We start from the raw sequence: 26637 nt of genomic DNA, 5'->3' as shown, positions 1-26637 counted from the left end.
CATGCTTCTCGGGCTTCCTCCTCAGGGTGAATGACTGTGTGCTGAGGGTGAATGAGGTGGACGTGTCGGAGGTGGTGCACAGCCGGGCCGTGGAGGCACTGAAGGAGGCCGGCCCCGTGGTGCGCTTGGTGGTGCGGAGGAGACAGCCCCCACCTGAGACCATCATGGAGGTCAACCTGCTCAAAGGGCCCAAAGGTGCATCCCTCTACATACCTGTGCTCTGGCCAGAGACTCTGAGTGGCTCTGTAGGACACAGAAGGGGACAGCCTTACTCCTTGCTTGACCTCCCATCTCACTTTCCCTTACTGACCTCGGGATAGCAGCCTAGTGTCTGGGTTCCCCCAGGGCAGGGGAGGAAAGTACAGGGAGGGGAGCTCCCCCTGAACCAGTGGGTTGGCTCGGGTAGGGAGTGGGGTCTGGCATTGACTGAGCACTCTAATGTCTCCTTGTGGTCCTCTCCCACTCCCTTCACTGCCCCTCCCCAGGCCTGGGTTTCAGCATTGCTGGGGGGATTGGCAACCAGCACATCCCAGGTGACAACAGCATCTATATCACCAAGATCATTGAGGGGGGTGCTGCTCAGAAGGACGGACGCCTACAGATTGGGGACCGGCTGCTGGCGGTGAGACAGCCTTTGGGGAGGCCCACATGTAGGGTGGGGTGTGGAGGTTGGGTTCTAGTAGCCTCTCACTCCACCTGAACCTCATTCAGGGGCCAGCATTGTGGGGGAGGTTTCAAGAGCATCATCATCGGAGGGATGCCTGGGTGGCTCAGTCGGTTAGCTTCTGTCTTTGATTCAGATCATGTCCTGGGGTCTTGGGATTTAGGCCCACTTCAAGCTCTCTGCTCCAGTGGGAAGCCTGCTTCTCCCTCTGCCTCTGCCCCTCCCCCTGCTTTTGTTCCCTCTCGCTGTGTCTCTCTCTGTCAAATAAATAAATAAAATCTTTAAGAATAAATAGATAGATAAAAAAGAGCATCATCGTCTGAGTTGCACATGCTCAGATATCAAGGCCCTAGTTCTTTTCATGGCCGCAGCTCCCATACCAGCTCTATTGCACTCTTAGTGCTTGTCAGCTTCTCACAGCACTGTATGGGGCCTCCGTTAGAGCACCGTTGAATTTCCTGGAAGCTCCCCGGAGAGGCCCTCCCTTCTCCCAAGTGCCAGCCTTAAGGCCTTTCATCTTCTAGGTGAACAACACCAATCTGCAGGATGTGAGGCACGAGGAAGCCGTGGCTTCACTGAAGAACACGTCTGATATGGTCTACCTAAAGGTGGCCAAGCCAGGCAGCCTCCACCTCAACGACATGTATGCACCCCCTGACTACGCCAGCAGTACGTACCCATCCCCCTTGTCCCCAGCCTGAAGCCCAGCCCCCTGGTTTCTGGAGGGGAAGGAATTCAAACTCCCTGTTCAGAGAGGGAGGGAGAGAGACAGAGAGCAATAGTGCTCAGGAGAACTGAGTCCAGATCCTCGCTCTGTCCCTTGTAGCTGGGTGCCCTTGGATGAGTCCCTTTCCCCTGTCTTCAGTTTTCTCTTCGGCAAAAAGGAGCTAATGATATATGGGCTGCCTTCCTCATAGAACTGCTGCAAGGATCAAATGAGATCATGGACAAGAAAGCCCTTGGAAAACCGTATTAGGCTATAGAGATGTGAGGGATTATTATTAGTCACACCTCTAGTCATGCCTTTCTTTGTAGACTGCTTGACTTTAGCTCTTTCTAAGACTCACAGGAGTGAGCCCAGGATTCAGAAAGGGACTGTGGAGGAGGAACCCAGGGGTGGGGGTGAGGGGGTGGGGAGAGGGGAGGAGAGGCCTGAGGAATCAGCATCCCTCGGTGGCTTTTGCATCTCTGGTGGGGTGTGGGGCACAGTCCTTAATGGGGGTGAGGTAGGGACCTACATAGAGTGGTCTCTGAACTTGTCTCTCTCCTTTTCTTGATTCCAGCTTTTACTGCCTTGGCTGACAACCACATAAGCCATAATTCCAGCCTGGGTTACCTTGGGGCTGTGGAGAGTAAGGTCAGCTACCCTGCTCCTCCTCAGGCTCCCCCCGCCCGTTACTCTCCAATCCCTAGGCACATGCTAGCTGAGGAGGACTTCACCAGGTAACCCCCTCCCCGCCGCCACCCCTTTAGCCTACTTAGGGATGAAGAGGATAGGAATCCGTTTCTGGCTAGCCACGGGTCTCCTTGTAGTATGGCCCAGAAGAGGAGAAAGCCCTTCTCTTTGGGGTAGGCCCTCTTCGGGCCCGAGAGGACAGAAGGAGCTGCAGGGACAAGTTCCACCATCAGGGGGCGTGCCAAGCGTGTGGCCCCGATCCCAAAGTACCGAGTTAAGGGGGAGAGGGGTGGAACGCGTAGGGGGCTGAGGAGGTGGAAGCTGTGGGGGTTTCCTTCCCCGAGCCAGTCGCTGCCCCCTCTGCGGCAGTCGTTCTAGAGAAAAGAACCGTTGAGACGGTGGGGTTGGCGGGACGCTGGGAGGCTGGCGGGCCCCGTGGCCTCCCCGGGGACGGCCCCGCCCCACTCTGGCGGCGGCGGCGGCGGCTGCGGCGGCGGTGGCGGGCGGTGGAACTGGTCCGGCCGGCCGGGGTTCCGGGGGACAGGTTTGCTGCGGGGTGGGGCCTGGGAGGCTGCAGTGGAGCCGGAAGGGTAGGCGGACGGGGTGGGGGACGGGCAGGGAGAGCTGGAGGAACCATGGAGAGGGCACGCAAGCTCTCAGGCTCCGGCTTGGCCCTGGGCTTGGGCACGGCCTCGGCCTCGGCCTGGAGGAGGGCTTCGCAGAGGTGGGCCTGGCCGCTCCGCTCCCTGCGGCCTGGAGGGGATGCCAGGTAGGAGGAGAGCAGGGATTTGAGCGAGAGCATCCGAGGCTCAGGGAGGGAGCCTTGCACCCAATACTGGGAGCAACAAAGGAGGAGTCTTGGACTTGGGGCTCTTCTGATGAAAGATGCTTTCAAGTGAAGGCAGTGGGCCGGGAAATGTGTGCTGAGGGTCGGGTTTTAAGGCTACGCAGGCACAAGGGGCTGTAGCTCTCGCTTGATGACACTGACCATTTCCAGGGGGATGCCTTAGACATAACATGGTTAGTGACAATTGGGAGTTTTCATGTATTAACTCTGTTCTGTCGGGCTCCTTGGCTCCTTCTGGGGACCTGGGGTTTCTATACCTGTCTCCCACATCACCTGGCAAGGGCACATAGTAGTAGTGGGTGACCAAATCTGTCCTTGGGGAAGGTAGGAGGACTCACAGTTGGGTGGAATTTCGAGACCGTGGAGGAGCATTTTGCGGATGAGTGCGATCAACCCCAGGCTGGTTTCCAGCGCCCCTAACTGGTTCCCCTTGTTGTGGCCCAGGTCCATCACGCTGGTGGTAGGATAGGAGAATCTGGGAGGAAAGAGGATGAGGGAATGGGCTCTGAGGTAATGTTCTCCAGACAGGGTAGGGTTGTGTTGAACCGAGAGAGTAGAGGACTGTCCACTGGGAAGCCAACTCCAAGCCCTCAGGAAGAAGGGAGGGAAGAGGAACTGAAACTTGGCACCTGGCAGAAAATAGCAGCCAAGCAGGTTTCGGGAGAGAAAGGAAGCAACAGAGTATCATACGTAAAGGAACCTACATCATTCTACGGCAGTATGGGCCTTGTTCTAGGCTGGCCCTCACGGGGACAACAGTTTACATCCACCTTGTCCTTATCCTTTTGCTTCTTTCCTACCAGAGAGCCCCGCAAGATCATCCTGCACAAGGGCTCCACAGGCCTGGGCTTCAACATCGTAGGAGGAGAAGATGGAGAAGGCATTTTTGTCTCCTTCATCCTGGCAGGAGGCCCAGCTGACCTGAGTGGGGAGCTGCGCAGGGGAGACCGGATCTTATCGGTGAGGAGAAAAAGGAGAGGTGGGAGGATGGGATCCATGCCAATCTAAAAGGGAGGAGGGGAGATCTTGCTTTCTCCAAGAAATGCTTCTTGAGATGGGAGAAGGCTGAGCTGGAGAAAACTGATATTCTCTTTATAGATGACCTCAGACCTTAGGACTGAGCCCAGACTTATCCTTGAGGAGGAAATGAATGTGTGTTGGATCTCAACCCTGGTTGGCATTTGAGCCCCACAAAGATAACTATTACACTAAAGATGGCATATTCTTCACGGGCAAGGATAGGATATTGAGAAACGCATCTGAGTAGGCTTATGGCTGGGCTATCCATCTCCTTCTCCTAACTGCTATGACAGAGGACTGCCTTTCTTGTTGTGGGAATGGCTCATAGCTCCTCTCTTTGGACAGGTGAATGGTGTGAACCTGAGGAATGCAACTCACGAGCAGGCTGCGGCTGCTCTGAAACGGGCTGGCCAGTCTGTCACCATTGTGGCCCAGTACAGACCTGAAGGTAGGAGATGGAAGGTTGGACAAGGATTTGGGGAATTGAGTCCAAAGGGGCGGCTTTTTGCCATCATAGGTACCAAAGCTACTTGATCAGGTCTCTTTCACCCTAGCGCAGTAACCTCTTCCTGTCTTGTTTTCCTTCTGGACTGGGGTAGGTTTGGGGAGCTTTGGAGCATCATCTATCTGAGGCAGTGCTCAAAGCCTGCCGATCAAGGCTGCAACGCAGCAGAAGGCCAGTAGTGGGCAGCAGCCTGGGGAAGGAAGCACAGAGAGGGGCGACTGGAAAAAGGGGAGAGGGAAGAGAGGGGAGACACAGGACTCCGAGGAGAAAAGACGCAAATGTATGCGGTGGAACGGGAGGAGAGTAACTCCCGGGTAGAAGGACCACAGGGAAGAAAAATAGGATCTCTTTTCTGGATCCAAACCCCTATGACTCCCACTTCCTTCCTTTCATCAGGGTGACTGAAAGGTCCATAAACGCACTGAAAAGGTGATGCTAGGCTGTCGGGACGGGCAGCAGGGAATGGACCCCCCCCCCACGGGGGGCCTTCTTTGTGTTCTCTGGGAGCGGGCCCCTGGCTGGGGCGAAAGGGCGGGGCTGGGTATGCAAATGAAGGCGTTTGATTGGCTGGGGCTGGCCAAGGCCCAGGTGCCGAGGTGTGCTGCTGGATGGCGCGCCCCAGTCAGCCGGCCGGCGGGGTGGCCATTGGCAGGCCGAGCGCGGCCTCCAGCCGCACGCCCCGCCCCGTGACCCAGGCGGAGGGCGGCGAGCGCCCCTCCTTCCCCCCCTGTCGCGCGCCTCAGGCGTCTCCTCCTCCCTCCTCCCCTCCCCCTCCCTCCTCCCCTCCTCCCGCGCGCCCCGCTTTGTGTCCGTGGTCTCCCGCGCGGGACGGAGGGGCTGGCTGGAGCTGGCGCTTTCTCGGCACTAGACCTGGACTCCAACCCGGCGCCAGGTGAGGTGGGGCGGACGAGGGTCAGGCCCCCTCGCAGTCCCCCCGGCCTCTCTACGGTTCTGTTCTCAAACTCTCTCTTTTCCAACACTGCGCCCCCCACTCCTCTGCGCTCTCCCCGGAATCCCTTCAGCTCACGCCCCAGCCCCGTGCGCTGCGCTGGTTGGGAGCCCCTCCTGAGAGCCCCTCTCAGCCCCAGGAGAGCGCCGCCCGGGGCTGAGCGCCGGCTCTCCCGCCACGGGGCCCTGGGTGGTCTCCCCCTCTTTGCCATCACCACTTCCCACTCACGAACCGGGCCTCTTTTCGCCCCAGGACCTCTGCCCTCCCCTCGGCCTCCTGCCCGCCGGCTGCTCTGTCCCCGCAGCTTCCTAATCCCTGTCCTCAGAGGAATTTTCTAACCGTCCCCCTCCCCCACACGCATTGGTCCGCCAAACCTGGCTACCTCGGGGAACCCCGAGGCTGGTTTGGTAATCTCGGGACCCCACCCCCATCCCCGCTTTTGTTTGTGAGGGGTTTCAGACCGCTCCCGACTCGTGTGGCCTCCCCCTCCTCTTTGTAAGCCCGGCCTTTGTCCCTTGGGGCCGCAGTGCCTGGACTCCTTGGACACCTAGACCCCGGGGGCCAGTTACTAAGGTGGAGGAAGGGACCTGTACCCGGCAGGTGCTCTGGTTCCGTGATGAGGAGAGGCCGGGAGCCCCTTCGCGGAGCTGTGAGGGATCTAAAGCGCCTACCTTTGTCCTTTCCACCCCCCCTCCACTTGTTCAGTGCCTTTAGTAAGGGAGGGCCTGAAGGGGAAGAAGAGAGGGGGCCTGCCACCTTCTTCTCTAGGCTTCTGTGATGGGGGCAGAAGTGTGGGAAGGTAACTAACAGGAGGACTTGTTGGTCCCAGGTCAGGGGAAAGAGGGATGCAAATGGAGACTTTCAGTCCATTTTCTCTCCATGTTTTGGTGTTCAGTTAAGGACAAGAAAGACACCTTAGGGTTATTGGCTGGTTGTGGTTTTTTTTTTTTTTTTAATTTCTGCGTGTGCTTTTTGCTTCTCAGTGGAGAGCTATCCATCTGACTTTTATTAGCAACCAGTATTTATCATGTCATGCCCACAACTTAGACAACGGTAGGTTCTGCAAAGAAAATGATTTCTCATATTTGGGTGTGTGTGTGTGTGTGTCGGAGAAATTGATGTGTTTCTTTCGGTTTTGCTCTGTGATGTTGGGCACGTGGAAACAATACTGTGAATTTATCTGGTGGTAGGATGTTGGAAACTGGTGACTACATATTTCTGTGAGTTTTATTGGGAGAATGTAACTGGTTCACCTAAAAGGCTACAAGTTGTCCAGGATAAAGGGATTCATTGCTGCCAACATGTATTGCTCTCTGAGCATATTTCTGAGAGTTTATAATGTATGTTGAGGTGCTGTCCTATGTCAGGTCTCTCTACCACTGGCTGAACAAAAGCCTCTCTTAGGATTTAGTTGAACCACTGTTGATAAGGCTCTGCCACTCCAGTCTTTCTTCTTTCTTTGCTTTGGTAAATCCAGCAGGACCCCAACATGCAAAAAGCTTTTTTTGTTGTTGTTCCTTTCAAAAATGGCCCCTCAGAGACAGGTTTAGAGGGGCTACCAAGCATTCGGTGTTGGGCTCTGAATTTTCTTTGATAAAGTGATGATAGCTTTTAAAAATAAGGACCCCATGTTGATCATTTTATGAATATATTAAATGCTGTTCTTAGGAAAATTGTATTACATGGCCATTTACAGAATGAATAATCCAAATATATGTCTGCTGGCCACAATGGCAAAGACTTTGCATGTTATGGACCAAATTAAGTGTTCATTATTTGTGTTATTTTCACATAGAATGTGGGATCTGGAAAGGTTTTTGTACTTCAACCGGTCTTTGTGCAAACCGGAACAGCCACAGGAGAGCAAGGACGTGACTTGCCTAAGGCCATGAAGGGAAAGTTGCTCTGTAGGGGCGGGGAGGGGGGTGTCAGCAATTGGTTTAGGTCTGAGGTCCACCAATTGGGAAAAACCGTACTTGGGAATACCTGAGAGACCCAAGACCTACTTGGAGTGGAAGAACAACAACAGGAAAGGAACTGGGGAAATAAGAGAGACTAGGGAAAGAAAGATGTATGGGCAGGGGTAGATTAGTGGCCATGGTGGCCACTGAACTCCATTGCCAAGCCAGTACAGTCTTTGGCTAGGAACCATTTAGCATGAGAGCTTAAAAAATAGCTCTGACTAATTAGAACGATCAGAGTAAGAATAACTTTTTCTTTTTTTAATGGCTTAATTGAGATATAATTCATTTACCATACAATGCGCCCGTTTAGGTGTACAATTCATTGATTTTTAATGTATCCACAAAGTTGTATATCCAGGGTCACAGTCAATTTTAGAATAGTTTCATTACCCCTCCCCTTTTAAAGATTTTATTTATTGATTTGACACCCTTTTAATACATAGAGAGGGTTTAAGCATTGGAAGTGTGATAAGTGTAGGACAGTTGCTTCCTAGTGTATCTCCCCTGAGCACTTAGGGGCTGGATGGCAGCTTGATGGGAATACTTTAACCTTGGGATTCTTTCATATATCTGGTTTATTCAGTGTGGGTTAAACACATAATGAAGATTAAAAACCATGTCTGTCTATTTGAACTTTGTATTGTGCCTAGCACAAGTATTTTTACAATGAAGCTTTGGAAAATATTAAAATAGAAATAAAAGTGCTAAATGGTAAGGTACCACAGTGTGAGATGCTATGTAATAGTTTCACTCTTGATTGCTCCAAACTATTGTGGACACAGCAATCCTACCTATTAGCTAAAAATAGCATGATGTTCTTGGGCATGTATAATCCTGCTTAAAATTCAAATTGAAAATTTAAACAACTGGCTCTTGGCAAAGGCTCTCTCTCAGTCTATTCTAAAATGAAAAATATTTTTCTTTGATTTGTGAAATTGCTCCACCAAGGGAAGTATGGGCATCATGTTATAACATTTTAATTTAGAAAGTATCTCCTACATTTTCCCCCCTAGTTACTTTGTTTCAGCCTCTGTTTTAAGCTGAGCTAGTATTTTTCTGGAAAGCCCTTTTGTTTTTAGAGTAAAACCTGAGCCCCAAATCAGGAGGTAAGCCAGAAATTGGTCACTAAGGTAGCTAAACTGGGAATTGCTCATTTATGACCAGAAATTTTCACCTGGCATGTAAATCTAGACAGGCTGGGGGGAAGGGAATGAGAGAGAATCTATTTTCCATACTTATTTTAAAGTGCATAAAAGTAACATTGTTCCCATAACATTTATTAACCATCCCATCTCCCCTGTTGGAGAATTGAAGATGTAACCATAGCTGTTACCATATCAGCATGATCTCTCTTGAGAGCAAAGAGGTGAAGGTTAATCAAGGCAAAGAATTTAACTCCTGAAATTCCTTTTGCTATCCTAAAAGAAGACTGATACAGGGAAGGCAGAAAATGAAGTGCTGTTAACAGCATTTCTGCACTGAACAGTTTAAAGGCAGCTCGTTTTGTATTCATGCTCCTGTCTCCACCACGTAGACTAGAGCCTGTCCCATGGTTTGTTCTACTAAATTATTATCTCTATGTTCCAGATGGTTTTGTGAGCATCAATCTTCAGAATATCCCTGTAGGATAGGTGATACCATGCCCATTTTACAGATGAGGAAGGTGAGGGGCAGAGAGGGTAAGTGACTTGCCAAGGCCCCACAGCCAGTAAAGAGCAAAGTCAAAGTTCAAAGTCAGATTTCCTGAGAACTTCAGGTCCAGGGCTTTTGCATCTAGGACACAACTACCTCCCATCACAGCAGAGAAGCTGTGAGGCCCCTTTTCCAATGCAGATACATCTAGACTCTGAGTGCCAGAAGCTGTTAACAAGTGGGGTAAAACCAACTGCCAAATGTCAGGTTTTTTAGTCTTGATGGCCCCAAACTGCTGTACCAAAGGAGGAAGTAGCCAGGGAGTAGAGGGGCTGCTGGAAGCCTGAGGGAGACCTACAGATTCCTACAAAAAGAAAGTTGGCTTTGGAGGACTACTATAGAATGATATTGTGGGGGAACTCAGGGAGAAGGAAAAGATGGGAGCTGCTTTGCTTTGGCTGTAATAGCAAATGTGTGCAGGCTTAAGAATATTTATTCAGGAGTGCCTGGGTGGCTCAGTGGGTTAAGCCTCTGCCTTTGGCTCAGGTCATGATCTCAGGGTCCTGGGATCAAGCCCCACATCGGGCTGTCTGCTCAGCAGGGAACCTGCTTCCCCCCCATCTCTGCCCGCCTCTCTGCCTACTTATGACCTCTGTCAAATAAATAAATAAATAAAATATTTTTTAAAAAAGAATATTAATTCAGTAAGTAGGCATTTCTCATTTCTTCAAGTGAAATGGAGTATTTATCATTCATTTTTTAATGACCTTATAGTTTGCTCACTTAAGGGTACAATTCAGCAATGCTTAGAATGTTCACAGAGTTGTGCAGCCGTCACCACAATCAATTTTAGAACATTTTCACCAACCCAGAAAGAAACCTGTACCCTTTAGGTATAATCACCCCCCTGCCCAAACTTCCCATCCCCCTGAATACTAGGCAACCACTTCCTGTCTCTTATGAATTTGCCTATTCTGGACATTTCATATAACTGGATTCATATACTGTATGGTCTTCTGAGATTGGCTTAACATAGTGTTTTCAAGGTGTTGTAGCATGTACCAGGCCTTCATTTATTTTTCTGACTGAATAATATTCTGTTATATACATACAACATATTTTGTTTATCCATTCAACAGTTGACGGATATTGGGTTGTTTCCACTTTGAGTCAATTGTGAATAATGCTCTGAGCATCCATATGCAAATTTTTGCATGGACATGTGTTTACATTTCTTCTGGGTATATATACTTACTGGATCATATGGCAACTCTCTGTTTAACCTTTGGAGGAATGGCTAGGCTGTTTTCAGTCGCAGCTACACCAACCTCACATTCTCACCAGCAGTGAGGGTTCCACTTTCTCTACATCCTCACCAACCCTTATTAGTGTCAGTCTTTTTGATTCTAGCCATCCTGGTGAGTCTGAAGTATTTGGGGGTTTTCATTTGCATTCCCCCAGCAGCTAGTGATATTAAGCATCTTTTCATGTGCTTATTGTTTACCATTCATTTTTGTTTTGCTCCAGCCCCTGATTTGATTCTCACCCTATTTCTTTTCTAAATTGACTGGAGACCAGAGCAGGCCAACTATGTTATCAGGTGATAGAAGGGAACCAGAGGATAAGGGACTACCTTTCACTCTTATTGCTGAGTGCTGGAGGGGCTGAATGCTTTGGTGTAGATAATTTTAGTTAGGAATGCTGACCTGATAAAAGTGATAGGGCTCACCCCCCCCCAAAAAAAAACGGGAAAAAAAAAACACAGCTTATTCACATACCCAACAGTTCATTCATTTAAAGCATATAGTTCAGTGTGTTTTAGAATGTTCAGAGTGGTACAACTGACACCACAATTAAGTTTAGAACATTTTCCTCAGCCCTGAAAGAAGCCTGTCTCATTAGCAGTCACTCCCCATTTCCTCCAACTTCTCCCCTCCCCTAGTCCTAGGCAACCACTGATCTACTTTCTGTTTCTATAAAGTTACATTTTTGGCTGGTTCATATAAATGGAATCATACCATATTGTAGTCTTTTGTGTCTTCTGCCTTTCATTTAGCATAATGCTCTCTAAGTTCATCCATGTTGTAGCATGTATCAGTACTTCATTCCTTTTTTATGGGTGAATAATATTCCATCATATGGCTTTATTACATTTTGTTTATGTACTAATCACCTTATGAACATTTGAGTTTCTGCCTTTTGACTATTACAAATACTCCTGTGAACATTCATAGACGAGTTTTTGTGTGGTCCTGTTTTCAACTTTCTTGGAGATACATACATACACACACATCCCCAGAAATGGAATTGCTGGGTCATAGGTAACTTAACATTTAACATTTTGGAGGAACTGCCAAACTTTTTCCTAAAGTGACCCTTTTAGGCCAGCCCTAAAGTTTATAAACTTAGGAGAGAAACTTAGAAGAGGAAAAAAAAATATTAGCTTTATTTCCAGTTTTGCCTACTGGGCTGAACTCTATATACAGATGGTTTATGCTGGGGTTTTCTGTCTTCCATGTAGCCCAGGGACATGGTAGCTACAGTTGGCAAAGCATTTTGCACCTAGCCGGCAGGTCCTTTTTTTTTCCTTGTTAGACGGTTTGAGACAAAATCTTATAAAACATCAGTTTTCCTGATAGGATAGAATGACTATAATAATATATAGGAATGAGAATGAATTACTTACTTAGTTACAGTTCTTTGAGATTTCCTTTTAATTCAGTGTATTGCTTGTTGAAATCTTGACCCTGTTATTTACAGTTGATTTGTTTGAAGTTTTAGCCTTATATTCTATAATAGGGAAATTGTTTTATTCTTTTAAAGAGAAATAGGAGAAGTTCAATAATTGGGCCTGTCATCGTCACTGAACAAGTACCATTTTTGCTTACCTACATTAGGAATATATATATAAATAATGTGTGTGTGTGTGTGTGTGTGTGTGTGTATAAATGTTAAGTCATTAATCCTATGGGAATCATCTTGGACGAGGAGCCAAGGCCCTGGATTCTAGTTCTTTATCTTTTGGGGGAGTGCAGAAGGGGGGATCTTCCCTAAGCATGGAGCCTGACGTGGGGCTCGATCTCACAACCCTGAGATAATGACCTGAGCTGAAATTAAGACTGGGTGCTTAACCATCTGAGCCCACCCGGGTGTCCTAATTCCCCACTTTATCTTTAAGTTAGCTAAATGATCTTATGCTAATCAATCTCTTTGGGCCTCAGTTTCTGATCTGTAAAATGAGGAGAGTGTGCAAAATGATCTCTAATGTTTCTTCTACCTCAAATTTTGTGTCAGATAATGGAATTGAGTCGAAAATTCAATTTACAGTTCTATTTGTACCTAGACTATTATTGAATCACAAAGTCTTGAGCTAATAACTGTCTTGCTTTAATAAGGGTCTTGTGTTCCCCTCTTCTTTCCTGTGATAAGGCTTTCATTCTCTTGAAATGGACCTTTGTTTACTTTTCACTGAATCAAGATATCATTGGCTATCTTTAAAAAAAAAAAAAAAAAAAACAAAGGCCCTAGGGATTTGGGGATTTTTCCACTTGATGAAGTTAAGTGATAAAAATTTGAATAGACCCAAAGAAGAAAACTAATATATTTTGTATAAATGTATACATTAAGGATCTGGTTTACATACATGCTCTTTCGATTTTCATAAAGGAGGAAGAATTTTGCAAACCTTGGCTTAAATTCCAGACTAGATTTATTTTTTTTAAAGATTTATTTAGGGGCACCTGGGTGGCTCAGTTGGTTAAGCAACTGCCTTTGGCTCAGGTGTGATCCCTGTGTCCTGGAATCCGGATCGAGCCCTCCATTGGGCTCCCTGCTCCACGGGGAAGCCTGCTTCTCCCTCTGCCTTTGGTCCACTCTTGGATAAAATGGTGAGGTGATAATGGTAATAATATGTCTAAGGGTATTTGTCTGCAACTGATTGATCAATCCCAAAGGAAAACGATGAATGAGCCAGGAGCAGTGTGGAGGGGAGTTTGTAGTGGATGTGTTTGTCCTGGCTTTGTTCTAGGGCCTGTCCTATTCAGTCTGTCTCCCCCTCTTCAAATTATATTTATTTTTGTATTACATTTAGATTTATAACAAATTGGAAAATACAGAGAAACACAAAGTAAAAAAAAAAATCAGATCTGTAAAACTACCTCCAGAAATAACCAGTTTGTGTCTGTCTGTATGTATATGTATGTGTTGGGTGTTATTTCCCTCCAAACTTTTATATATCATATTATATGTATATATCTCTTTCAAGACTAGAATCATTGATTTAAAGAGTTTTGTATCCTTTCTTTTAACTGGCTGTATATCATGAATATCAAACTAAAATGGTTTCTAGTAGTTAAATAATATTTTATCATGTGTATGCTATAAGTCATGTGACTGTTCCCTTTTTTGGTGGATGTTAGGTTGTTTCCAGTTTTTTGTCTTATAAATAATACTGATGGATATCCTTGTATGAGGCTTTTTTTTATGAATCTGATGTTGCTTCTTCAGAATGAATTCCTTGGTATGGAATTATTGGCCCAAAGGGTATGAACAAGTTTAAGACTTGATGTATTTTGCCAAATTGGTCTCCACCTCCACAGTATAGAGGGTGTGTAGTTTGAGATCTTGGTAACATGGAGCATTATTTTTTTTAATCTCTATAAATTTGACAGGTAAAAAGTATTATTTGACTCATTTTAATTTTTATTTCTTTTTTTAATAACAGTTGAACATGCGTGTGTTTGTGCATGTATATCTTCACTGTCATTTTGTGTGTGTGTGAATTACCTGTTCATACCTTTTCTCCATTTCCCTATTGAGGTATGTTCATAAGTTCTTATTGATGTGTAAAAGCTTAAAGGTAGTTAAAATATTAATTCTTTGTCATGTATATTACAAAGATTTTTCCAGTTTGTAGTTTGCTTTTTAACTTTATTTTGACATACAGATATTTTATGTTTTTATGTAGTCAAGTCTATCAGTGTTCTCTTTTGTGCCTTTAACAAGTAAATGTTCACTTTTGTTTTATTCTAGTTATTTAATATTTTTTAAAAGATTTTATTCATTTATTTGACAGGCAGAGATCACAAGTAGGCAGAGAGGCAGGCAGAGAGAAGAGAGGGGAAGCAGGCTCCCTGCTGAGAATTGAGCCTGATGTGGGGGGTCGATCCCAGGACCTTGAGATCATGACCCAAGCCAAAGGCAGAGGCTTAATCCACTGAGCCACCCAGGCACCCCTATTTATTTAATATTTTTGTTTTCACACTTGAAACTTTAACCTGCCTGGAATTCACTTTTTTAATTTTTTTAAAGAATTTATTTACTTATTTGACAGATCACAAGTAGGCAGAGAGGCAGACAGAGAGAGAGGGAATCAGGCTCCCTGCTGATCAAGGCAGAGGCTTAACCCACTGAGCCACCCAGGTGCCCCTTCTCTACTGTTTTGAAGTGCCACCTTTATTACACACACAGACACACAATTTGGATTTTGGTATCTTATTATGTTCTATGATATTTTACTCTGAGATTATCCATTACTGAAAAATGACCATAGATGACCATAGTAACAGGAAGAATCTTTCTCTAGGTCTCATTTTCTGGGTTCCTCCCACAGAAACTTGACTCAAAAGATTCAGTTGAAACCCCAGTAAAGATTGTCAGTGGATTTGTGATCCAGTCAGAGGGACTACTGTGAAGAACATTTTGCTCTAGACTCTCAATCGACCTGGTAAAAAGTACAAATCAGTTACATTAACTCAAGTTAGAAAGCTTAGTTGTAAAATGTTGTATTTCAATCACTGTGTTGCAGCATCTCTGTTAAGTGGAAGAGATTGTTAGGAACAAGATTGCCCGCTGCCTTGAGAGTAGGAAAAGGTATATTTTGTCTTCATTCTCATGTTTTCTGGATGAGCTGTTTTGTCTTAGGGTGCTTCTTGTATACAGTTTGGCTTATGGGTTGAAGGAGCTAAAGGCTTTGTTAATCCGGCATTTGTTTTTTTGTTTGTTGTTGTTTTTTAAGATTTTATCTATTACAGATCACAAGCAGGCAGAGAGGCAGGCAGATAGAGAGAGGAGGAAGCAGGCTCCCCCCCAAGCGGAGAGCCCGATGCGGGGCTCAATCTTAGGACCCTGAGATCTCAACCTGAGCGGAAGGCAGAGGCTCTAACCCACTGAGCCACCCAGGCGCCCCTAATCCGTCATTTGAATGTGCTACATGAAGTTCCTTTGAAACAGAGAAAAGGTCCTAGTTGAGGCTTTTACCCTGATCTCCTGGATCAGGAGATAGGTGAGAAGGACCAATGGCAAGGTCCTGTGAATAACTTTTTCGTTGCCTGATGTGAAATAAAGCATTTATCACTCTACGCATTTCATACCAGGCAGCTGAACGTCATGAAACCTTTATATACTATAGCACGTTTGCTCAGTAGCTCTTCTTGCAACCTCGTTAAGCCCTTTGGGGGACAGAAACATCCAGTCAATAGGGATAAACTGGAATCTTTTATGGCATGCTGATCTGGCATGTCTTGTTTTCTGTTTTATTTCCAGTGTCAGGATGCTGTCCTGGCTGTGTGTGTGTGTGTGTGTGTGTGTATGGCTGAGGAAGCACATTGTGACAATGCAGGGACCAGAACAATGACACTGAGGTTTCTGTTCTGGGTTAGTCATAGTTCTGGGCCCATTGTTCTAAAAGTAGAGCTGAAATTACTTTTCTTCAAGCAATAGTTGCTCATATTGAGGCCTGTTTGCCACTTTTCTGCCCTCTCACATAGCCTTAAGAATTTTTTTTTTTTGCAATTTCTACCCATTGATTTAATATTATTTTTTGACCCAGAGAATTTAGGATTATTTACAGATGTGAAGATTTCCCCCTTCTGGCTCATATTTAAAAATTAAAATTAGGGGGCGCCTGGGTGGCTCAGTGGGTTAAAGCCGCTGCCTTCAGCTCGGGTCATGATCCCAGGGTCCTGGGATCGAGCCCGGTGTCGGGCTCTCTGCTCAGCAGGGAGCCTGCTTCCTCCTCTCTCTCTGCTTGCCTCTCTGCCTACTTGTGATCTCTGTCTGTCAAATAAATAAATAAAAATCTTTAAAAGAAATTAAAATTAGACTAGTCCTAGGTTTGATTCCCTGTGGGCCTCATTGATTTGGTCATAAAATCATAATTATGTCAAAATTAGAAGGGACCTGAGGAACTGTCTAGTTTTAGAGATCTTAGATTCTTTAAATAGTAGGCCCCATAATTAAAAACTAATACAAGTAATAAACTTCATATTATTTTTCTAGAGACCAGTTTGTGATTCCTAGAAACATGCTGTTTGGCTATTCATATACTTACCTCCACACCCACAGAGATCTTTTTTTTTTTTAAGATTATTTATTTATTTATTTGACAGAGAGAGAGAGAGAGACAGTGAGAGAGGGAACACAAGCAAGGGGAATGGGAGAGGGATTTGAGAGCAAAGTCTTATTAGAGGGGAGATGGATTTGGAGGCTTGAATGTGTGTCCAGTTCATATTAGTGAACATAGTAGTTTCAGTCCTCATTGATGCTTTATTAGGCTCTTTAAGTAGATCATGAAACCTCTGACATGTCAGTGTTTTGCATAAATGGTTTGTGGTTTTGTTGGTCAGTTTTTAGTATTTTGGGGTGGGTGGAAAGGGGAAGTTTTGTATTTTTTCTTAATTAGTTCCTGAGGAGCCAGAACTTGAGAATAAGAGTCCAGGTTTGTCCTGTCAGATCTTTATCATGAATTAACACATTCAATAAAAGTTTGTTGACTCAACAAGGTGCTGATTGCCAAACTTCGAGAAGGAAAAAAAAGAAAACCACATCAAGGAGCTTATAATTTTGTAAAGGAAATGATATCACCACAAATTCTGGGCACGAGATTTTAAAAGGGAGAAGAAGTACAGGGTCTGGAAACCATGTCAGGTGAAGAATACTTAAGAAAGTAACAATATTTAGGGGCGCCTGGGTGGCTCAGTTGGTTAAGCGACTGCCTTCGGCTCAGGTCATGATCCCGGAATCTCGGGATCAAGTCCCACATCGGGCTCCCAGCTCCATGGAGAGTCTGCTTCTCCCTCTGACCTTCTCCCCTCTCATGCTCTCTCTCACTCTCTCTCTCAAATAAATAAATAAATAATCTTTAAAAAAAAAAAAAAAGAAAGAAAGTAACAATATTTAGCCTGGAGAAGGGATAGCTTATTTTGAGGACATGATGACTATTCTCTATTTTGGCTGATATTATCCCACTTTTTCCTGGTCTCAGAAAAAACTCATAAGTTGCTTTTGATCCCTTTATCCACTCAGATATCAAATTTTATCTCTTCTGGTTCCAACATATTTCTTGATTCTTGTCCCTTTTTTTGTATTCTCAGTTGCCCCCCTGCTGTGTCAGGCCTTTCAAGTCATTTTCTCTACCAGTAGAAGAGGTTCTTGGTCTCTGTTATCTTTCTCGCTGTCCTCCATTCTATATTACATTCCCAGAACAATTTTTCCCCCAAACCTAGTTCTGATTGTATCACGTCCCTATTTAAACATTTAACAGTGGTTCCCCTAGTCTAACAAGAAAGGCTTATCTCAAACTCTCACAATCTGGTCCCTAACCTTCCATCACTGCTGCCTTCCCCTGTCCACACTCTACCTTCTATTCAGACTTACTCAGTATTCTTGGAACCTGCTCCAGACTTTCCCAGTTCTTTGACCTTCTTTAAACTGTTCCTTCATACTGTTATGAAGAAGAGATCCATCATGTTTTATATGTTGTTTTAAACACCAAAATTAGGACCAGCTGGCAAAAGAGATGGCCCTTAAACCAAGAATTTTCTCTTGAATAGTGTTGTCTATTTATTAGATTTATATTTGACTAAATAATGAAGAAATAGAGAGTTTCCCAACATTGGACATATTTGAGCAGAGACTGAGGGGTGGTTGGTTTGACTGATGTAAAAGCGGGGGCTACTTATACTGTGGGCTGTAGGGGCTAGACAAAAAGAGAAAGCATGGTCCTCTGCTGCTAAAATTAAAACTACATGTGAGGCACCAACCACATTTTATCTCCCCTCAGAAGCCCACATCACACACACACACACACACACACAAGTCATTCCTTTACTTAAAATCTTTCAGTAACTTCTTTCCATCACTCAGGATAGTCAAGAGAAAGTGAAGAGGCAAAAAATCACTAAGGCAACAACAATGAAGTTAGAAAGCGGTGGATTGAGGAAGCAATTAGGAACAAATATCAGCAAAACTTGAGGAAACAATGTAGTTGTATGCAGAGGAAAGGGGGTTTTGTTTATAGTAACAGGGAGGTCATCAAGTAGGGGGAGGCAGAGTGGTCAAGTCTAGAGGTAGATATTTCCAGAGTGTCTATACAGCATCATATAGGTGGTAGGACAAGTCCTTTGAACCAGCAACTCCACCCACAGGAGGCCAGCCTTTTCTGAGATTATGCAGAGGGAATATTTGAGGTTCCTCTTTGTCTTTGTCTATTCCAGATTATAGTTTTGCCTTACTTTTGCAAAACCAAAAGGTTCATTGAAGTGTTTTTTCCCCAAACAAAATATCAATCTGTCCTCAAAGGTAAATTCTGCCTCCACTTCTTTAGAAGTGGAAAAGCTGCTGGAAGCTTTAGAATAGCAATTTGTCCTCAACCTCCAGTCATAAAGGTTTCAGAAGGTTGGGGTTCAATTTGGTAGTGCCAATCAAATGTTTTTGTGTGCATATAATTTGACCTTGCAGTTTTACTTTGGGAAATCTATTCTATAGAAGTGTTCATACAAATATGCAGTGCAGCATTGGTGGTAATATTAAAAATTATAAACAATTTAAAAGTACATCAGTTGGGATATGGCTGAATAAATTATGGTCTGTCCATAGTATGAAATACTATGCAGCTATCAAAAAGAATGAGATGGGGGCGCCTGGGTGGCTCAGTGGGTTAAAGCCTCTGCCTTCAGCTCAGGTCATGATCCCAGGGTCCTGGGATCGAGCCCCACGTCGGGCTCTCTGCTCAGCAGGGAGCCTGCTTCCCCCTCTCTCTGCCTGCCTCTCTGTATACTTGTGATGTCTCTCTCTCTCTGTTAAATAAAGAAATAAAAATCTTTAAAAAAAAAAAAAAAAAAAAAAAAAAAAAAAAAAAGAATGAGATGGATCTCTATGTACTGACATGGATTTCCATGACCTATCAGAGGATGAAAAAAGTACATTTATGTGACTCTGTGTGACTCGTGGGTATATGTATATAAACAGTATATACATGGAAGTAAGTCTGGAAGGATACATGCTAGAAATATTAACTGGTTACCTTTGGGTAATGGGGTGGGGGAAGTGATACATGAATATCTAAAGGAAAAAGTTAAAGATTCTTAAAAATCATATGCTACTTTCATTTTAAAAAATGTGAATTCATCAGCTTTCTTTGCAAGCATGTTGGACAGAAGCCTCTAGCACTTTCATTTCTTGCAGGCTTTGTAACTGTATTAGCAATTTTTTTTTCAAGAGTTTTCCAGACCTCTGGCCCTATCTTCCTTTTGATACACGCTGCAGGATACTTTCCTTACCTTTTCCCTGAGCTAATAAAACAAAACTCAATTTTGTAAGTCAAGACCAGCAGTTTCTAAACCTTATTGGACATGAGAATCACTTTGATGCTTGATTAAAAATGCAGATTCCTGGGCCTGCTCAATGGATTCTGAGTCAGTGTGTCTGGGGTTGGATCCAAAATCCTGCTCTTTCAGAGGTACCCCAGGTGGTCAGTGAGGAACCCTGTTTCAGGGAATGACGTCTGATTGCGCCCCCACCCCCCAATTTCTCTCTCCATGATTAGCAAAGGGAACCAGGGAGCAATGACTCACTGTGGATATCTTTGTGGGTCACAAATGGTTGGGTTCATCTGAATGGGAAAAAATGAATAAAACATAGTTTAGTAGACTTGAGAGTTAGGTAATAAGTGTTGTTTCTTTAAAGTAGCCTATTTGAAGCTCACCCTTTGGGTTAGAGGCTGGTCTGGTGGGCAGTGACTAGGCAGTGACCAGCCTTGGAGATACCTTCCAGCGATGGCTTCCTTAGTTATAAGTGGAAGGGGAGAAGGACCATGAGGTCTTAGAATTAAGATGCTTTTTTTAAAAAATTTTATTTATTTATTTGACAGGCAGAGATCACAAGTAGGCAGAGAGGCAGTCAGAGAGAGGAGGAAGCAGGCTCCCTGCCGAGCAGAGAGCCTGATGCCGGGCTCGATCCCAGGACCTTGGGATCATGACCTGAGCCGAAAGGTAGAGGCTTTAATCCACTGAGCCACCCAGGCACCCCAGAATTCAGATGCTTTTAAAGTGAAGTTTCTGTCCTTGGAAAATGATGCTTCTAGTATTAAGATGAGGTACTGTCTATCTTGAGACTATTCTAAGTATTTTTTGTTAGATTTATTATTTTTCTTTGTTATAAACAAAGTCTGTTAACCAGATGCCCACTGTGGATTATTAACATCACAAAAGGGTGTTTAAAAATCGTATACCCCAATTACTCCCAACAGTTAGCTTTGGGAATAAAAGTAAATGGTAATACTTCTCAGCTACCTTCCCATGCCCTCAGTGAAGCTGGCAGCCATCAGTTAAATAAACCATTAGGTTTATTGGTTTGAGAACAGAACCATCAACTTGGGCACGGTTTTCTAATTTCCTCCTCATTTACCCAGCAGTCATTTATTCAGAGGCTACTCTGTGCCTAGTGGACATTGGATGATTCTACAAATAAAAGCCAGAGACTGATCAGCAGCTGGCACTCTAAGGGGATCATCTGAATGGGAAAAAAATGAATAAAACACAATTTAATAGACCTGAAAGCTTAGCAGCACATAGAAAGCAGAAAATGGATTCCTTAAAGCAACAGCCTTGTTCTCTTTCTGTAGTCTATTTTAAGTGGGCCCTCTGGCCCAGCATTATCAACCTTGGATTAGGAGCTTTGAGGAAATAGTGGTTTGGTCGTTGTTTTTTAAAGGATTTTTTAAGAAACTTAGTTACTAAGCAACTGCTATGACCTGCTGCTAAGTTGGAGTTCAGCGGGCAAGTCAATTCCAAAGAAGGGAATACATAAACACATTGCAAGATGGGGGAAATGGCTTAGGGATAGATGTGGTATATATTTTTTTCTGGGTTCAATGCATGTTTCTGCCCTCTACTTTATCTTCCCCAAGAAAGGGCTGCCTGGGGGCATCTGGGTGGCTCAGTGGGTTAAAGCCTCTGCCTTCGGCTCAGGTCATGATCCCAGGGGATCGAGCCCCAAATGGGGCTCTCTGCTTGGCAGGGAGTCTGCTTCCTCCTATTTCTCTGCCTACTTGTAATCTCTCTGTGTCAAATAAATAAATAAAATCTTTGAAAAAAAAAGAAAGAAAGAAAGAAAGGAAGGAAGAAAGAAAGGGTTGCCTGGTCAGAAATCTCTGTTTCACTGACTTCTCCTCCTAGCACGTGAGTGAGGAGGAAGACCAGAAAGGAGCCAACAAGAGGCCTGGGGTGGAGGGCTGAGCCCTGGAGTAGGGTCATTTCCCTGGGCAGGCAGAGAGGTAGACAGCCGTGCTGCTGCACCCTTGGGCCGTCCAGGGCTTCTATGACAGACCGGTCACCGCCCTCTACATTTAGATGTGATGCCTCATTGATATTGATGTGTTGCCTTGTAACCCTCAAAACGGGGACTCTGTCCAGCTGCTGTCATTTTCCCCAACACTTAATGGGTGAGTCAGTGACTTAACTGCTTCCTGCAGGATTTCAGGGCCGGGAGTAGGTAATGAGGACAAATCACCACAACACCAGTGTGCGATGAATGAAAGTACACAGGAATTTAACCAGTTGGCTTCATTGGTACCAGAGTGAAGAAAAATAAACTTTGTTGAGGATATTTTTGTGAGTTAAAACTCTATCCCCCCCGTTAAGGCTTTTTAACATTTTCCTTTATACCCAGCTGAAGGTCAGGTTGCTTTGCTGAGGGAAGGGGAGTGTCAGGTGTTGGAACAGGTGTTTTGTTTTCTGCCTGTAGAGTCATACAGACTAGATGGGAATGCTTCTTGCCAGCCCTCTGTGGTGCATGAAAATGCTTTTGTGGAATTCTTTTTCACTGGAAATGTTTTTTTTTTTTTTCAAAACAGTTCCACAACCTTCAACCTCTACTATAAGTTTTGTCTTCCTTTGAAATCTTGTCATAATGAGGTATGCCTGTTTTCTCCCATTTCCACAGCCTTTGCTTTAGATATATCACATTTTATGCAGCAATTACAGACCTTAAGAATTGTTGTGAGGAGAATAAATGTGAGTTTTTAAATGTGGTAGGAGAATGTCACAGCAAAACATTCTTATTTTTTTAAAAAAAAGCCTTTTATAATAATTGTGCAGCTAGGATTAATTTTCCTCTCTCAGGTTTTCAGTTTGGTGTAAATGTGTAGTTGCCTTTCCAGAGTGATAAGGCTGTTTCAGGGCTGTTGTGATGGTGGTGGTAGTGCGGTATAAAGCTGGGCATATGGACTTACAACCCCACGGACTAGATGATTTTGGAGTAGAAAGGTGACAGCAGAGTTCTCAGTTTGGGAGAATTTCTGTTTGTTACTGAAGCCAAAGGCTCTGTTTATTAAAAGGGAAATAACCCGAGAGAGCTTTGTCATCTTCTCATCTGATTCTGAGGTTTATTTGTTTTTACCTTTGTGTACTGGGTTCCATTCTCCCCCTCAAAAAAAAAAAAGTCATCTAGAAACAAATCGTCTTCCTTGCCTCACCACGATATAATGGCCTCAGGTCCTTTCCAGCCCCTCCGCCCCGTGTCTCAGGGCCATCTGTTCTCTGCAATCCACTTTTTTGGGAAAGTCTCCTTCCCCATCTGCTCTCCTTGGGCCTTAGTGCCGGCTCTAAAGATTTATGAAGGCTGAGCTGGAACCTCTTTCCAGTTGTTTCTTTTAAGGATCAGTGAGATTTCAAGGCAGATAAAAAGCTTTTTTCCATTTGCTGTGTCCAAATGTTACTCCTTTTTCAGGTGTGTTTCTTCCTTCTCTTGGTCTGTGAGTGGAAAGACGTCTGTCTGTCTCTGCTTGGAGGAGGGACTCTGCTTATCAAAGCAAAGATTGACTCTGCAGCCTCTGGCTGCTTCTGTCTTCTGGCTCTTCAGCCACTGGCATGCAGGCTTGGTGCAGCTCCTTGGGTTCATTCTTCTCCTGTCTGTTCCCTTGTCTCCCTGACAGAGTACAGTCGCTTTGAATCGAAGATACATGACTTGCGAGAACAAATGATGAACAGCAGCATGAGCTCTGGGTCTGGGTCCCTCCGAACAAGTGAGAAGAGATCTTTATATGTCAGGTAAGTCACACTTCTGAGCGGCAGGCCTTAGGCCGTGTGAGGAGAGCTCTATGCCGACCCAGCTCTTCCTGTTGAACTAGAGGGCTAGGGAGTGTGCGCTCCCAGTACTGAATGCTCAGGTTGGGTACTTTATGGTCAGTGGCTCTCCTTTCTGTGAGTGAGCTGGCTTCTTCCTCTTTGCTCATGAATGACTCAGTACGAGAAAATTTCAGTTTGCTCTAATTGTAAAAGACTGCTGGGTGATTGTTGCTAGTCAGCATTCAAACAGCACTCAGATGTTCAGAGTACTTTGCCGGCAATCTGTGATTTGAGGAGAAAACTTGGCATTCCCCCCCTCTACATATGCATAGTAGACATCAGCATTTGTATCCGAGCTTATCAACTATCACTGCGTTCTGGTACAGGGTCTCTTGGAAGAGACCAAAGAACTGACAGGTTGCTGTTTCTGGGATTTTTTTTTAAAACGGTGTTTTTTTCCTCCCTGCTGTGCAGGTCTGCTGTATCTGAATCATGGAAATTGGGATGGGATGGTGTATGGGCCCCAGGAAGGGTAGGTGGAGGGAATGGATATATAGCATTGACTGTCTTGCTGTTGAAAGCTATTCTGAGATACTGAGCAAGGTTGAGCTTTTGACCCCTGAAGCACATTTTAATACTTTGGCAGGTCAAAGTACAAACCTCTTGGGGAGTTGGACTGCTAAGTGAACACTCTGGCTTCCTTGTAGAAGTAGGGGTAGTTTTCTTCCTGCCCTAGCTTCTTGGCGAAACTCCAGTGTGGTGCACATACACTGTATCTCTCCAAGGTTAAAATTCTTAGAGTAAGAGGGGCTGGAATTACTCCCCTGAGCCAGAGGTGTTAAACTCTTGGGTTGGACTTTCTCTAGTGGCCTCTGATACCTGCTGGGGGGTTAGGAGGGAAGGCTACATTTGCTAACTGCCTGGCAGTGGGACAGCTGCTCTGTCTTGGTGGTAGGACTTGAGGATAGCCAGTGAGCATACATGCTAAGTGCAGCTGGGCTCCCAGTGCTTGATTTTCTTTTCCCTCAGTGGGTAGTCCCTGGCCCAACTACAGGGAGCCAAGCCCAGGGAGCCCAGGAAGCCCAGGAAGCCCACTAGAACCCTTCATGGTTCTTTTTTTTTTTTTAAAAGTGAACACTCAGCTTGACTCTTTGTTCAAAAGAGCTGTCTTTCTTTTCTTTTCTTTTCTTTTTTTAAAGATTTTATTTATTTATTTGACAGACAGGTCACAAGTAGCAGAGAGAGAGAGGGACAAGAAGGCTCCCTACTGAGCAGGAAGCCTGATGTGGGTCTCGATCCCAGGACCCTGAGATCATGACCCAAGCCAAAGGCAGAGGCTCAAGCCACTGAGCCACCCAGGCACCCCTAATAGCAGCTTTCTTAACTTCTGCCCTGCTCATCTACTGCTATGAAGGGAGGAGAGCTAGAGGAAGGCTGTACTAGTCAACTGGTGATCTTTTCAGTTTCCTGTTTTCCATCACTATGGCCTTGCTCTGGCTCTGTAGCCTAGACACCAGGCCACTGATGGGGGGAAGCAGAAATGTGCTATTGCCCCCAGCAAAAGAGTAATACTTAAGTGACTTGGTCAGGATTGTTCCGTTCCCATGCTGCCAGCCCCCGCAGATGTGGCACTCCAGGGTGCGTGGGAAGCTGCTCTTTAGGCAAGACAGTTTCTTCGGAGAGCTTTATTTTTAGATTTCCTCTCTCCACCTATCCTGTGCTAGAGCTCTCCCTGCCTGGGTAGGGGAAGTGGGGCATTAGCTCCTGACCTCGAAGACCTAGAAGACCTGGAACACCCTCTTCCTTGGCCCTGGGGAATGGGATACATTGCTTCTGACTCTGGGGAGGAGGGTGAACACTGTGCTCTGTTTCTAGTAAATCCATTTATATGGTTTATATAATCTGCTCTTAACCTTATCTAGATAACTTTGGTGTCCTCTGAGGAAAATAAGTACGCTTTCAAATAACAAACATTTGTGATCACTAGACTTAGTCAAGGGAAGTGTTTTATGGGGCTAAAGCAGTGAGCTGAGGTCTTTTGCTAAGCTAACCCCCCTACCAGAGCCTGGCTTGCTCTGTTCCCTTTCGTGCCTGTTTGGTGTTCTTTCATTCTGCACTTGGTTCCTTTTCGTTAGCATGTAAACATATTCAAGTTTCTTCCTTCTTAAAAGAAGAGAGAAAAAACTTCCCTTGATACCAGCAGTCCCTTAAACTATTGTCTCTCTTCTGTTCACCACATGTGCCAAATTATGTGCCAGGAAACCCTAGTTCCCTGAGATGTTAATGTATTGTGCGCAAAATCAGCAGTCAGTAAGTTGGGCAAACGCAGTATTAAACACAGGAGAAGAAAGCTCTATACTGTGGTTCATATCCAGGACGGATTGTACTAGGCAGCATTTCACCAAAAGATAGGAGCCTGGGAGCCCTATTTGGAGAAGCCCGTCTTAAATCCAGGTTGGGAAATGTAGAGTCATCTGTACTTGCTCCTGCTATGTCTTCAAATCACCTCTCTTTCAGTAGGAAAGGAAGTATGTGTCTGCTTTTCAGCATGGTGGTATGTTTCCAAGCAACTCCGGAAGGCTCTGGAGGACCAGAAGCCCAACTCTGTCAGGGACCCACAGTGACCTCTTAGTCATCAAATTCAATGACTGGTTCACTGGTTCTCTGCCATTGGTCTGACCTCTTCACTACATTTGTTCCCATGAATTCCCTGCTTGCTTCCTTAAAGGCTCTCTTCCTACCTTGCTAACTATTCCTCGATATCTTTCATTAGCTCTGCCCCCCAAAATAGCAGTGTCATTTATTTTCACAGATGGCGATCCTGTTGTATAAATGACATCCCTGATCTCTTTAGTGAACCCCAGACCCGCATATCAACTACTTGCTGAACATGTGCATGAAGCTGCACTCCCAGTGCCTCAAACAAGCAGTGTGTTCAAAATTGAACCCCCCCACACCTGCTGCTCCTCAATTTCCTTATTGAAGTTAATTGCATCACCCTATCATGTGGAAAAGGGATTAGATTTGTTCTGTCACACAAGGCAGATCTGAGCTCCACAGAAGGAAGAAAAGAGCTGATGATTAAGACTGTCTGAAAATGGAATGGACTGCTTCCGGAGGTAGTAAATTTGATCTTCTGTTACTGGAGGTGTTTCAGGAGAGGCCGGGCACCCATTTGCTATTTGCCTCGATGTTTTAAAAGGGGCTTGAAGCTAAAGCAACAATCTGGTCATAATCTAATCAGAAGTTTTCAGTAGTTCTTTGAGGTTTTCAGGATAAAGGGAAACAAACAGGGAACATCTATGCATTAGGGGC

General features: G+C 45.1%; 1 protein-coding gene across 7 annotated transcripts in view; it reads left to right on the top strand.

Annotated features, from left to right (window-relative positions):
• DLG3 (discs large MAGUK scaffold protein 3) overlaps positions 1–26637 on the top strand; it is a 54219-nt gene that overhangs the window by 4867 nt on the left and 22715 nt on the right. For 4 of the 7 annotated variants that reach the window (XM_004777200.3, XM_004777197.3, XM_004777199.3 and 1 more), the window contains exons 4-10: positions 26–195; positions 486–622; positions 1189–1333; positions 1948–2107; positions 3711–3867; positions 4273–4375; positions 23190–23304. In XM_004777200.3, coding sequence (XP_004777257.1) covers positions 26–195; positions 486–622; positions 1189–1333; positions 1948–2107; positions 3711–3867; positions 4273–4375; positions 23190–23304 — 987 coding nt within the window. The other 3 variants (XM_045072757.1, XM_004777202.3, XM_004777203.3) reach the window with 3 other exon arrangements.

The sequence above is a fragment of the Mustela putorius genome, unplaced genomic scaffold (genome assembly GCF_011764305.1).
Source record: "Mustela putorius furo isolate JIRA1106 unplaced genomic scaffold, ASM1176430v1.1 tig00004053_pilon_pilon_pilon, whole genome shotgun sequence".
In the NCBI taxonomy this organism is placed as follows: domain Eukaryota; kingdom Metazoa; phylum Chordata; class Mammalia; order Carnivora; family Mustelidae; genus Mustela; species Mustela putorius.
Note: the sequence above shows the minus strand (reverse complement) of the source record. Positions and strands in the feature narration are given on the sequence as shown.